This window comes from Trachurus japonicus, chromosome 24, assembly GCF_045865225.1.
Source record: "Trachurus japonicus isolate A0001 chromosome 24, Traja_1.0".
NCBI classification, from domain to species: Eukaryota; Metazoa; Chordata; class Actinopteri; order Carangiformes; family Carangidae; genus Trachurus; species Trachurus japonicus.
The window spans coordinates 28175141-28190142 of record NC_140930.1 but is presented as its reverse complement, the minus strand read 5'-3'; the positions used below and the strand labels follow the sequence as shown (position 1 = coordinate 28190142).

General features: G+C 40.2%; 1 protein-coding gene across 1 annotated transcript; it reads left to right on the top strand.

The window, feature by feature from the left end:
* Positions 1-1622: 1622 nt before the first annotated feature.
* Positions 1623-11021, top strand: gtf2a1 (general transcription factor IIA, 1). Its single transcript, XM_085771768.1, has 10 exons — positions 1623-1858; positions 3558-3659; positions 4090-4282; positions 4809-4873; positions 6027-6102; positions 6310-6431; positions 7015-7113; positions 7457-7759; positions 8697-8786; positions 9334-11021. Exons 1-10 carry the CDS (start codon positions 1829-1831, stop codon positions 9439-9441), a joined length of 1188 nt encoding a protein of 395 aa, XP_085627894.1. The 5' UTR covers positions 1623-1828; the 3' UTR covers positions 9442-11021.
* Positions 11022-15002: the final 3981 nt, after the last annotated feature.

Sequence of the window (15002 nt, the reverse complement as noted above, 5' to 3'; positions counted from 1 at the left end):
TTAATCATGAGATTACACAATTAAAGAATCAGAGTCTTCTCTTTTAGTTATCAGACAATAAAAAACTAGCATACATTTTCCCAATCCATTGATGGATTAACCATAAACACATGAAATAAAACAATTTGACTGTCATAAATAAATAAATGTGCACTGCAAACTTTAAGTCTCTCCACACCCAGAAATGTGGAAGGAGCAGGAGGAGGAATATGGTGATGTGAGCAAGAACTGGCTCCTTCACAACTCCAAGACCAAGGAGATGGTCTTGGTCTATGACTTCTGGAGGTGTAGAGTTCACAGCTACACTTGCACAAAGACCCAGATGTGCACCTGGAGAGTAAACTGACTGGTGGAAAATGAATGCCATACCAGAAGAGGGAGAGCTGGCTCTTTTTCCTCAGCTCAGGTACTTTGACGTCTGCAGTGAAATGCTGCTGATGTTTTATCCGTTATGGTGCCCTTGTCTTATTTTTATGCTGCAGTTTTCTGGGGCAGCACCATGTCTGGCCTAAACACACTGGGCAAGCTGGTGAAAATCTGGGGCTATCAGTGACAGGACTCTGGGCTCACTGGAGTCGAGACTGTTGATGAGAGAGACACGTGCAGTGTAAGATGTGGAACATCTTTGACACCAACCATTCTCTCTGTGGCATGTCAGAGAAGCAGCTACAGCAGCAGTAACATCTCATTTCACTGCACAGCAGGACTGGGGAGATGTTTGTCTTTAATGCCATCAGACTGTACAACACCTCAGACAAAAGAAGGGGCTCATCAAAGGACTCACTATGTATGTATGTAGGTATGTAGATATATTTGTATCTGTGCCATGTTGGAGCATTGCTGAAATGTTTGTTGGGGTTGGAGTATCCTGCCCTGCTGTCCTCAGGAACCTCATGCATAGATGTATGTGTAGGCTGTCTGACTCAGCTAATGCAATAATCTCAAAATTAGAATTGGAACCATTGGCGTCTTAATCTATATGTATGTTATTTATTGTTGACCCAAACATGGCTTTTATATCATGTCTGTACCTATCATGTCTTTTTTATATATGGACCACTTCTGAGTCCTAAATAAAGGGTAATAATAGGCCTATCTATAGATAGATAGATAGATAGATAGATAGATAGATAGATAGATAGATAGATAATCTATTACGATCTATTAGATAGATAATCTATCTATCTATCTATCTATCTATCTATCTATCTATCTATCTATCTATCTATCTATCTATCTATCTATCTATCTATCTATCTATCTATCTATCCAAAATTACTGAGCACTGTGCTAATAAAATCTGACAACATTGCATTATATAGGTATATATATATAGATATATATATATAGATATATATAGATATATATATAGAGAGAGAGAGAGAGAGAGAGAGAGATTCCAATTTGGATGTAGGCTAGACACCCTGGATGTATTATATGAATATAATAATAGGCTATATAAATAATATAATACATTATCCAGGCCATATGCCCGTAACCGCGATTAAACTACATATCCCAGCATCAGCTGTATTGATTGGTCGTCATACTACGCACGAAATCTCGCGGTATCTGCAGCTTGACCCTGCCCTATGTCTCGCGCACTCGCAGCTCCTTCGCTCAGTATATAAAGCAGGACAACGACGGAAGGAGGACGGCTGGGGAGTCGCAGCCCGGGATTGTAAATAAGACCGTTAAAACTGTGTTTTATTTACAAAAGTGATGCCGGCTGTTTTAGAATATCGTTCCCAGTTGTTTTAAGTCGTTTTTCGTAATTTTTGGCTCTATTTCTCGCCTATTTCCGTGTGGTTTTTACACTACGCGTATAATGGCGAGCTCGGCAAACTCGAACCCAGTGGTAAGGATCAATCTCTAAGGATTGTCAGCGGGGGAAAATGGGGGTAAAGTTAATGGAAAGCTGTCGACGAGCTGGTTTTATTTATTGCAGTAACAATGAATCTATTTTAACAAACACTTCACTGCTTGGTCTAATAAAGCGAATACTTAAGTTCAGTCAATCGGCCATTTTAATCAGTTTTTTGAAACTAGATTTTTTCAGATATTACCATCTGGTCGGAGCACTGGCTGACGGATGAAGGAGCTGTAACATGTTATCTGGTTAAATATAAGAAAATAAGTTAAAATGGCGAAGAAGTTCAGGTTGAGAAGTGAAAATGCAGTTTTGAGCTGTAAGTCATGGACTTTTTGTAAGGCTGAAGGTTTCATGAGTTTACCGTTAGTTGGTTCATGTCAAAGCCTTTTGAAACTGTAACGTTTAAGGCTAAATATGAATCGGTCGGTTTGTTGGTGCTTTTACTTTAGTTATGGCTCAAATCATTGCTTGTGGCTTTTGAATATGAGATAAATGGGCCAGTGGTTAATTTAAGCTAAATAGTTTATTTTTAAATAGTAATAATTATTTATGAAATATAAATGTACGCAAAGCACATTGCCATCATCCACTGCGACTGAATTGAGCTTTTGGTTTGCCAAATTAAAGTGTCCTTTAGTCTAAAGTCGTCACCGTGCAGTCAAACGCTCCTCATCATTGTCCACCATTCCACGCCCAGGAGGAAGGGTAGCCGTCCCAAACCACCACTTTCTACCCATTTCATGTCAAATTTGTCCTTCTCCCTGCCGACAAGGCCATACTGCTTACTTAGCGCTGAGCACTCATAAGATAATACACCGAAAAATATCCTTCACATTCCGCCACATCATGGTCAAAAGTACGGGGGTTGTCGAGCGCGCAGTTGCCCGCTCTGTAAAATGGCTTCCACCACGTCTCCCCTCTCTCCGGTTCTGGCCCTCCTCCTTTCCGCTGCCTGGTTTTATACAGCCATATTGGCTCTCTAATATAGACTGCCCGGGATGGGAAGGTGCTACTCGACGCTACGTCACCGGCTCTACATATAAACACCAGACTGTGCTTTAAATAGTGGAGAGCAGACAGGCCGAGGGGGAGGGAAGGAGAGACCGAGGGCCGAGCTGCGGACACCGGGGACAAAGCGCTGCGGTGTCCCTGCGTGTCGCTCACTTTTTTCTTTTTTTTTAAATCTCACGTTGTATCGCTTTCCCCCCCGATGAAGAAATGGCACCGTTGTGCTGTTGTAGACCTTTAAACCGCATGTATGTAGTGTTGTTGTTGACTGCGTCATGTATGTGACGGTATCCCGAGGGGGAGTATACTGTTAATGCCGTGAGACACAGACAATGTAAACCTGGTTTATGTGGATTAGTAGAAGCCACGCGGTGCTGAGTGTACACTATAGCTAAATCCCAGGGATTGTTATACCAGTTTTAGAGTTGGGCTATACACCAGATAATACCATATTATACATATCCATTCTTATTTGACAAGGCAAACTATACACCTATTGGGGCTGTTTTACATTATGTTTTTGTGGTGTCCATGTGAAGTGAAGGTGTTCCTATCAAATTTATGTGAAAACAAGTCACCATAATGTAAACATGCAACACACCAGTTTTTGTCTTCTTTCTATTTTTTAAAGAAAGAAAAGTGTAAAAGTGTTTTCTCTCTCTCCTGTTCCACATAGCCTAAACTATATAAGTCTGTGATTGAGGATGTGATCACTGAGGTGCGAGAGCTGTTCCTGGACGAGGGAGTGGATGAGCAAGTGCTTCTGGAGCTGAAAACGGTAACTGTCCTCAGTATTATTGTTTCTGTGTACAGTCCACCACAGAAGAAATTGCTCCCGTGATGTGTTGTGAGCTGTGCTTTAGATCTTCTGCTCCGGATCAGTGTAGGAACGTATCCCATACAGTTGATGATTTGGTGGTGTTCTTCTGTCTGTTGTGTGTCTGTGATGCCACTGCAAATCCAATTTCCCTCCGGGATATCAATAAGAACTGAACAGTTGATGAATACCTTGGATGGATTTCTTTTATTCATTTCAAGTGTGGCATCACAGATTTATTTAAAACCCTGGTTTGGACACTGGTCCTGAACCATTTCCAAAATTTCTATGCTCAATGATTTATAATATTGGTTTTGCAACACTTTGAGCCCGAGATGGCCCACTGACAAATGATTCCCTTCTGCCGTATTTCTTCTGCCTGGTACTTCAGCTATGGGAGAGCAAACTGTTGCAGTCCAAGGCGGTTGATGGCTTCCATACCGAGGAGCAGGCAGCCCTGCAGGCCGCTCAGCAGCAGCAACAACAGCAGCAACAGCAGCAGGTTCAACAAGTCCAACAAGTCCAGCCCGTGACCCAGCCAGCACAGACCCAGCAAGTCATCCTGCCCCCCCAGCAGCAGCAAGGTTAGCCTGCACTGGCACTGGCACTCTTGTTAAAATAACTAGAGTCAGATGTCTGTAACTTCAGTGAATGTCTTTTTATAAACATTGCAAACATGTTGATTGGAAAGTCCCTTAAAGCTATAAATTATTTATCCAACCTAGACAATAATATCCCTCTATGAAGTGATTTGTTCAAAGGATTTGGCTAAATTCAACCAATGAATAGTATATAACAGTGGTTCCCAACCTTTTTGGGCTCGTGACCCCATTTTGACATTTTGAAAAAAATATTTTTATCAGTTTTTTTTAATCAATTACTAGACATTTCAGGCGACCCCATTTGAATTCCAGGCAACCCCACATGGGCCCCGACCCCAAGGTTGAAAAACACTGGCATATATAACATAGGAGAAGTGACCCAACCAATTTACAGGTGTTATCTATTGTTTTGTTTTTTGGAGGGGGGGGGTTGCGCTATTTCTTAAATTATACTATTAGTTGTTTTGGTGCATATGGTGACATGACTTACACATGTTTCTCTCCACAGCTCCCCAGCAGCAAGTCATTGTTCAGGATTCCAAGATTCTTCAGCACATGAGTGCAACGGGGATGGTAAGTAGATTATGTGCATATAAACTGAATGTAAGATTACTCTGTATATTACAGCTGGCATAAGAAAAACAGTGGGAGCAATTGTGAATCCCTCAAACAGGGCAGAGCAAAACCTGTTATGCCAAAGACTATAACTTACAAGCAGCAAAATGACCTTGTAACAGTTTCTGATTGGCAGTGTTCAAAAATTGCAGGAAGTACAGTAAGTTCAGCTGGTCTACCTACAAACACACACAGGCGATAAAAGCTGAGCACAGTGCTTCTTTTGCCTGTTAAATGATGCCAAATTCAGCACCGGCCAGTTTTATTTTTCTGCAGTTGAGCTTGTCTCAAACACTCAATTTCAAATACTTGTTTTTTGTTTTTTGAGAAAGAAGTTAAAAATAAGTTTTTTCCTCCGATACACTGAGTAGTTGCCAAAAAGTAGGAGACGGCAAAGGATCTTAATGGGAGTCTGCAGACCTTTCCCTCAGAGCAGGATAACTGGTCCAATATGAGACAGGACATGAAAGAGAATGACTTTCACAGAGTGATTGGATTACAGTTATAGCCAGGAATGATGCATCCCATTACACGCCTCTGGTGTTGTCTCATGCACACTGACAAACACACCTTTTTTTCTTTTCAGTTTTAATGTCACACAGTGGAAGCTCGCCTTCCTTTTTGGACTGGCCCCCTTCCCTACTACAGTTTTGTTCAGCAGGCCATCTGTCAGCGTTGAGGCTTGCATGTGTGCTGCTGTCGTAGCGCCATGTTTTTTCTTCATAATCCTACAACCTTTCACTATTAAAACCTGGTAGATAAATCCTAATAAATGAAAATATGTAAATGCTGCTTTTATCACATCAGCCAGGGGAATATGATTATTAGCGCTTTAATTGTTGAGAGGTTGTGCAGTGTTTTATAAATATGAACATTTCTCCAGAGAAATGTACTTTTACACCAAAGCCATAAATAACCTGTGTGTACCTGGGTGTATTTTTCTTACCTCTGTAGAGCATTTCCACCGTGACAACCATTGATTTTCTCATTGATGAATGTAATCCTTTAGGCCACTGGTAGATATTATTTAGCCTCAGGACCAAGTGCTGTGTGTGTGACCGGCTTCATTTTGATCACTCTTGCGTGTGTGTGTTCTCCTTCTCACCTCTAGAGTGCAGCAGCTACCGCAGCAACACTGGCTTTGCCCACAGGAGTCACCCCGTACCAACAGCTCATCACCAGCCAGGGTAAAACACTCACACCAGCAGCTCTGCACATCACTTACCGTGTCAGGTTGTCAGTGTGACAAAATGCTCCTACATAGTCATATGAAGTTAGATCAGTCATACCATTTACTCAGACCTGTTCTTAATGGGATTGGGCTTATTCCAGTGGCCCCCGCCTGCTGCCAGATATCCACGCACTCATCCCTCTCCTGTTTCTTGGTCCCTCAGGTCAGATCTTGCAAGTGGTCCGCGCTCCTAATGGGGCTCAGTACATCATCCAGCCCCAGCAGCAGATCCTCCTGCAGCAGCAGATGCAGCCTGGGGGTGTGCAGGCACCGGTGATCCAACAGGTACAGTATGCCCAGTCACACAATGAGGAACGTCTAGCTTTGGTTAAAGGAGAGAAACCATTGGAAACTAAAAGTTAGACCGGACTGAAAGGGCTTCACACTGTTTGACTGTGGTGGTCACACTGGTAATCAACAACTTTTATTATAAAATTGTCATTCTTTATCTAATTGGTTTGTAAATGCGCCCGTGTAAGGTTAAATGAAGCAGTGGAGCTGCATAGCTGTGGGTCCTCTGGCATTGAAGCAGTGGAAGAACCAACTCTCGGAAATATGGGAAAAGAAATGCCATGAAAAACATAAAACGATTCAGGGAAATCAGGAGGACGGTCTACTCACCCCTTTCCCTTGAAGAAATATTATCCATGACCATGCTATCCATCACTTCTAATGAAGCAGGAACAGTTCAATGAAAATATTGATTACTACCCTGCCTTTCAACCTTCAGTTTACGACTGCTTGAAAAGATGCTTCGATTGAGTCTGAACTGTGCTTATGATGTTTTCAGGAATACATCCAAAAACAAGACCTGTTTTCTGACTGTTAATCGGAAAGCTTCTATAAAATGTGTTTACTTTGTGTCTAGGTCCTGACTCCTCTGCAGGGAGGCCCCCAGCAAACAGGAGTCATCATCCAGCCACAGCAGATTGTTTTAGCTTCAAACAAAGTCCAAGGCAATACACAGGTCAGCACTTCTCCACTTTGTTCCTCACTGATTGCATTGTTCTTATCTGAAAGTTTACAATGCAGTGAAGTTTTTTCCCCCCAGATATACAGTACTGTGCTGTATCCTTATCTTATTTCTCTGGTCATATTATAGGTGGATATACGTTTTCTAGTTGGATATGTTAGAATTACTGTTCTGTAATGACCATGCAGAAAGCCTGGGGGTAAACCTACAGGGCATATATTAGTTTAACTTTTATTTACATGAATTTAATGGTAATAAAGCTAATAGCAATTATACATCACAATTAAACCAGCATCATACTGATGTTGTTTGCTTGCTGTGTCCCTTTCCTCATTAGGTGATGCAGGCAGCAGCAATGGCACCGCAGCCCGGTCAGGCAACAACAGCTGCTCTGGTGCGCCAGATCCAGCAGGCCCAGGGCGCAGCTGCGCCACAGGCCCCGCCACAGCCTCAGGTCCAGCAGCAGGACCAGACCCAGGGTCAGCCGCAGCCTCAGGCACAGCAGCCTCCCATGATGCTGCAGGTGGACGGAGCCGGAGACACCTCTTCAGAGGAGGATGAGGACGAAGAAGAGGAGTATGATGAAGATGACGAGGAGGAGAAGGACAAGGATGGGGGAGAGGACGGGCAGGTGGAGGAGGTAGGCACAAAGAGAAATATCAGCATGACCATGTTATGCAGGGTTTTCCCTGATCGCTCCAGCATCCGAGCTGAATGAATGGGAAATATGAAAAAAGAAAATCTTCCCTCGTATCCTTGAAGCGGCAATTCTGTATCGTGCACAAGGCTGATTTTACACATCTCCGTTTACATCTGTGAGATGGTAACTTATCCAATGAGACTCGAGTATCTAGACAGCCGTCTGCTGTGAGTGTTTAGCCGAGTGAGGAGTGACGGATAGTGAGGTGAGATCAGCTGTTGCAGCCTGTGTCCGAGGAACCAGGGTGTATTAACGTGGTTAGATCTGTTGTCTGTACAACATTGTTCGCTCTGCAAACAAGCAATTGTTCATCGTTCTACAAAAGTGTCAGTTAAATCGCGAGAACAACCGTAATGACTCAGTGTTGGCTGCTAGGTTAGTTAATTAGTTAGCTCATCTGACCTGCTGTTGCTGGTTCATTTAACATGCAGCTGGTTTCCTAGTGAATTGGTTTGAACATTAGCACAATGTTTTTTATGGCTAACATTAGCGAGATCATTTTGTATTATCATATTATTTCAGCAGATACATTCGTATTTTTTTCTGATCCTGTCATTAATTTTACAAACAAAAAAATAAAAATTAAAGTCCCTCCGAACTGTCATGTCGCCTAAGCCCTCCAACAACCCAGGGAATGTTATGGTAGCTGATTATCAATGGTATAATCGTGTTTGATGTTGAAGTTATGTCATTCAATGATATTGTCTTATTGTCGGATAGTATATGTGTCACTTACTAGCATCTTTCCCTTCAGAATCTGTAGGATTAGTCGTGTTTCCAGAGATGTATTTTAATGTTCATTGCAACAGCTCTCATTTTTTAAGTCTTTTACGCCTCATGAAACATTATTGTTGTGTGGGTTTTGTGTCTTTGTCAGGAGCCACTGAACAGTGGGGATGATGTCAGTGATGAGGAAGACCAGGAGCTGTTTGATACAGAGAATGTAGTGGTGTGCCAGTATGACAAGGTAAGAAATCCAACAGTTAACTTGTGTGTAAATATAGATGTGACATATATATGAAATTACCTTCTAATGCGTTATATAATTTAATATAATTTATACTAAAATATGCTGAATTTTAACTTCCATAACTCAAGTATTATACACAGTGGGGCAATAATATTTGTGTTGATAACCATATCAGTTGTACTACATAAACGGACATGATTAATACATAAATGTAATTTTAGCTGAACAAAAACAATTCAATTCATCTCAAATTTAAACTCATACTAAGGGATGAGCAAGGACTAAATGCTTAAAAATCTTTTTAATTTTGAATTAAACAGTAGAGTTTCATGCTGCTTTGCGTCAGCCGTCTATTAATGCACCTTTTTGCCCAGTGCTGTTTACAAAAAAAGAAAAAAACGGATCAAAAGTCAACACTGATTAATGTCGGTATACGTGTCCTACATGAGCTAAAGACATTAGACGCTTGGTCCACAGTAAGTTGAAACAGTGTCCATCTGTCCTTCACGCCCACAACGTTCATTTCTTTCCCTCTCCTCCCCAGATTCACAGAAGTAAGAACAAATGGAAATTCCACCTGAAGGACGGGATCATGAATCTGAATGGGAGAGACTATGTCTTCTCCAAAGCCATTGGGGATGCCGAATGGTGAAGCAGAGAAAAAAAAAAAAACCGAAAAACAGGAGCAGGAACTCTGTAACTCCTTCTATCCAGTTAACAGACACTTCAATATCCTTCCATATCCTGTGACTGGATTCATTTCAGGAAACTTCTTCTGAGTCTTTGAGAACTCTGACAAACCCAAAGGACTGAGGGTACTGTAAAACCTGGGTGTCGTCAAAAATACTCGACTAGCCTTGCGAGATGAGAAACTTGCAGGAGAAGGGAAAGCCTGTGTGATCAGTGCATTGTTTCTCTTTTTTTCTTCTTCCTCTTCCAGGCTTCTCTACCTTTTTTCCTGAGAGAATTCACATAATCTGAAAGTAAGCATTTCACATCGTACAGGTGTAGTGGACCAGGGTGACGCGACCTGCCCTGTCACAGGAGGTCCGAGGTCATTCATTATAACCCCGTAGATGAGAAACACCATCATAATGCACTGTAGTCGGTTGACTGGATTGACTCATGTCTACATTTAAAGTCCAAACTTAGTGCCACCAGTCGAGATCGCTGCCTTTAGAACGGCCAGAATCAACTTTTTTGGCTTCGAATTTTTGTTCTTGGATCGTAATTCTGTCTCAATTGATGTTTATGAAAATGGTGCTCCAGAATGTTTTATGTAGGTAACAACCTGTTATTGTTTTAAACATTTTTTAAGGATATGTTCAATGAAGGATAAGGACAAAGAAGGCAACATTACATTAATCTCAAAATAACCAATAGTTGCATAAGGCAAAAAAAAAAAAATGTGGAGTGCTGAATCCCAAAAAAACTTTATTTTCATCTGCTTCTCTGGAGCTTCATTCCATCTTAATCAGAAAGCAAAACAAAAAAGACAAAAAAGGAAGAACGGATCCAACGCTGAGTTCATATTGTACAAAATGTCTGAAAGTTTGTCCTGTTGGTGTTTCTTCTTTGCTCTTATTTTAGTTCTCTGCAGCCGTCTGAAAATTTGCACTGTCAGTTTATCAATGTGTAGTGAAATCAGTCAAGTTAATCAGTAACTACAGCGTGCTCTGTTCTGTCAAGCTGTGTGTGAGTGTGTGAGAGGCATGTGGTGAGTGGGCACGTGTGTTTGATGATTCATGTGTGTGTTGTCACTGCTTTTTCTTTGGAAATTCGTTAGTTGATTTTTCTTGCACACCCCATAATCTTAAGATATTACAGCTAAAACAGTAAAATAGATTTTAATTTTCTTTTTCTTCTTTTTTTTTTTTTGGTGGGGCAGGGTGGTGTCCTGTGTTTTTCTTTTTTTTTAATATTTATTCCTGAAAGTTCATGAAATGTTCTAGTTTTTGAAAAGGTTGGAAAGCCGCACCAAAATGTGCTCTTATAATCTATTAAGTGTTCCTTTTTTTTCTGTTGGCTGGACAAGGCTACATAACGCTGTGTTCCAAATCATTTCGTCCACCATTATGTTCTCCTGTGCTTTCGTTTTATTCATGATTTTTAAAATGAGAATATTTTCTATCAAAGTGAGTTTAACTCGGGGTGGGGGGCCCGTGTGTTTCTCTGCAGTTTGTTTTTAGCGCCCCTGTTGCAGCAATTTGAAATAAAGTATGTGTTTTTTGACTATTGCGTTGATTTGGTTGTTGGCCAGCTCTGTAGAGTAGAAAGAAATCACAAACACCAAGGTACTGTACCACATCCACTGATACGGATTTTCATACATTTTTGAATTCATACATTTTTTTTCCAAGAATTGCATCTACTTTATTTTAAAGATGGTGATAATGAGGTCCCTATTAAGAAAAACAAACAGCAATTTTAAATGGACAGTGTATGACCATTACCATCTGCAAATAACAAGTCTAAGTGCTTTGGAAGAGGCTTTCAGCACACTTCAAATAGAGCACTTTCATGGAAAATATCACTAACAAGAGACACTGGGCTTTCAGAGCACAGCATTCACTAGTTCCCTGTGGTTAATAATAGAGACAATCAAACTAGATCATATGATGTTGTCATGCTGTTCATGTTTTACTTTCATTGAATTTTTTTTTTATTAAATCAACTTTGGCAAATTTGTTGTGCTTTGAATGCATTCATTTTTCTTTTCAAAACAAAAGTATCTATTTTTAACTCTTTTATAAGCACGGTTCAGACTCAACCGAACTTTGGACTAAATGGGATGTTCACACAGTTGATATTGTCAGTAAATTAATATTGTAAGTAAGTAAAACTTTATTTATATAGCACCCATCATAGTACGTGTACACATAGTGCTTCACAGTATGGAAAAAAGACATTCAATCACGCAAACATTATAAAACACATTTGGAACTTATACACAGTATAGTTTAGATATGTACAATGTACAGTAGTAAATCAGCAGTGGGAAAAAACTCCTAACATTTAAAGGCTTGTCTTGAGATGTGTTTTTAACTGACCCTTGAAACTATCAACAGCCCGGTCCGTTGTCGTTATATTTCGTTTTCCCCATCATACACATTTGTGCCTGCATTCATCAGAGATTTGTCAAGTTAGCAGTTAACGTCCATCAGCATATCTCAATCATTAACATGAACAGGCAAAATGATAGTGACTAATTTGTAAGATCAGCGGGTAGCTAATGAACATTTACTCGATCTTGTTTAATGCTTTTCAGTGCATTAAACTAACTTTCTTTCTTTCTTTCTTTCTTTCTTTCTTTCTTTCTTTCTTTCTTTTTACTGCTTTTACCTACCAACTCTTAAGTAATGTTTGAAGACTGTCACTTTTGGCTTATTGTTTCATCAGTACATTACTCTTAGCAATTTTCCATTAGTCTATCCGCTGCATCAACTTTTAGGTAGGTATTACTTTAAAGCTATTTAAATATATTATCTTCTGCTCCAAACCTAACCATGACTGCTCTTATCTCTAACTAGTCTTGAATAGTTTTCTAACAGAAGACTCATCAGTTACTTTTGGCTAACTGTTTCAATTGGATTAACATTTAGCAAACTCTTAATGCATGACATTGTTAACTCTCTTGGCTCTTTATTTGTTACTTTTAGCTCATTGTATCAACTGTATATCCAATTCTCCATTTGTATTTTATCTATTTATTCAAACCATTGATCTAATACCTTTAGATTAGATTTGCTCTCTTTCTAGCTTTCATGCAGATCCTGTAGCTTGCTCAATATGACTATAATAAACTCAAATGTAATATATATTGTTCTTTTTAGATGAGCTACTCCAGTCTTTTCACCTTTCCCATGGCAGCTACAGGGGAACCCCCTAGGTTGCAGGTGGGGTGAATGTGATATCACATCTTCACAACATTTGATCCTACATTCGTGTAAGACCCAGAATGTGGTCCAGCCTGTCTTCAATTCCACATCTCTCGCTCTATAATCTGGTGTCTGGGTGGCTGTTAGAGTTTGCACAGCTTGGGCGTTCTCCCTGCCTTTCCTATAATTCCCGCACTGATACAATCCCTGTGTATTTCCTTGTGGGTAATTATGAGATAAAGGTGTGGTGCTGTCTGGGATTACGTCCGAATCAGAAACTACATGGAGATTTTTGCCCTTGATTGTAAATGGATTTGAGGCAGGCTGTCACTTCTACAATATATCACACTTCACAAAGACGTATTCAGCCCTGAACAGACCTAGTGGAGGAAGAATGTATCCCTGGCTGCTCTTGATGAAGTGGGCCCTCATGCTACTCCTGGGCACTCAGACATAAGAGTCTGAGCTGCTGGCAAATGAGACATATAATGAGGCCCTGGAGATGTCCAGCTTAGACTCTATAGCTTTCTCTGCTTACCAGCTAACTGATGATGACTGCCAATCAGTGGCATGGCGAAATAGAGTTTGTTGGCTTCAGTGCAGTGTAGTAGCCAGGCATGTTGGCCGTGGCATGCTGAGTTTACCACAACCTCAGAAAATGTTAAGCTCTTTGGGACAAAGAGCCTCTATCCATTTCTAATGGAGATTCCTCCTTTGCTGTTTTTTTTCCTCCATTGTCTCATGCCTTATAGTGTCCCACAGTGGATCTACTGTGTCCAATACACAGAGAAAGGTAAAAGTCTCAGCTATGAAGTCTGAGTCTGAGTTAACTCTCACGTTAAGACAAAATCTCAACTTTATATTTTTCAGTTCCAAAGTCATTAATTTTCTGTCTACTCAGCATTAGCATTAGTTCCTTTGAGTACATTTATACGTTAATTTAATTTTATGGTATCCTTAATGTTATCTGCAACCAGTAGAAATGTCTGCTTTGAAAGAGCCTATAACTGCTGAATGGATTATGTACCTGAGCTAATTTGCTGTCTGCTGTCTGATTGTCTGTTATTTTTTATCTTTGGGTCATTTTAAGTTATGAAGAAGAAAGTTTAAGCAAAGTTAGACGCTGTATAAAATCAAGGTGCAATTTAACTCTGACTCACTTTGACCAAAGTGAAGGTGGGGGGGTTCAAATAGCGTCTGAACAAGATTCAGTAGGCTATTTTCTGTAATTTCCCAAAAATCAACAGTCGGTTATACTCTCTGAGTGGCTGACCAGGCCAGTTGAGGTGAGAAGCAGGTTTTCACTCTCTTCAAACGTGGTCATTCATTACAGCTGTAAACACTTTCTCCTTCTTTCTCTAGATGTGATCTGAGTGCACACCAGACAAAATACTCAGTTTTGTACTTGTGTGATAAGAGTCCATACTACCACTGCAGGTAGGTCACAGCAGATGCCACCAATCATCTGGCAGGTGGGGAAAACTTTAAATGTTGTATTTCACCATGCTGCCCCAGCCTCTTATTAAAATATATTTGCACCAATCAAATGAATTCAAAGTAGGGAACCTTAATTTTCTAAATGGATGCACATTTCACCTATGACATGTGAAATATTAGTTGTAACGGGATGTTGAGTTTAATTCAGTTGGAGTAAAGAACTTTGAATACTTCTAAGAATACTAAGATGTCACAATTGCTGTTTATTTTTGTGGCTCATTTTTATTATTAATTGAGGTAAAAATGGGTAATATAATACTGATATGTAAATAACATTTAGTATTTAAGTGAACAAATAGTACTGGAGTAAAAGTAATTCAATTGTGTTGAAATAAAGTGATAAAGTTAAAGGCTTTATCAAAACACGTTTCAATCACATTGTATCAACACAAAATATACAGGTTCATTAAATATGAATAACTTGTGTTTAACTCAATTGTTTAAGTTGCTGCCAAAGCAAAACAGCTGTGTGCAGCCAATGTCCACTATTGAATTAAGTAGAGACATGTTCTTTTATTAGTGATAGCTTACATAAAAGCAAAAACATTAATGAAACTCTGTGTTTGTGTGTGTAGTGAGTGAAAGTACTTGCAAAACAACATGGGGGACAAATGCTTTCAGACGACTCCATGGCTCACTCCAGTAGTTGTTCAAGAGTTTTCTGTGTGTGAGGGGAACTTGACTCTTCAAGATGATCGTCCTTGTCTAGTGGCTTGTGGAGTAACATGAGGAATGACATCATAAATGCAGGGATTTCATGTTCTCGGGAACAAGAGCTGGATAGATACTCCAAGACTCTGACCCCGTCCAAGCGGCCGAGGCTGACAGAACCGACTTT

Excerpts from the sequence above, each read along its gene's own strand:
- gtf2a1 (XM_085771768.1), top strand. The coding sequence starts at position 1,829 with ATGGCGAGCTCGGCAAACTCGAACCCAGTG. Across the intron at positions 4,874-6,026 it reads ACATGAGTGCAACGGGGATG|AGTGCAGCAGCTACCGCAGC; the intron begins GTAAGTAGATTA and ends TCTCACCTCTAG. Across the intron at positions 6,103-6,309 it reads ACAGCTCATCACCAGCCAGG|GTCAGATCTTGCAAGTGGTC; the intron begins GTAAAACACTCA and ends TTGGTCCCTCAG.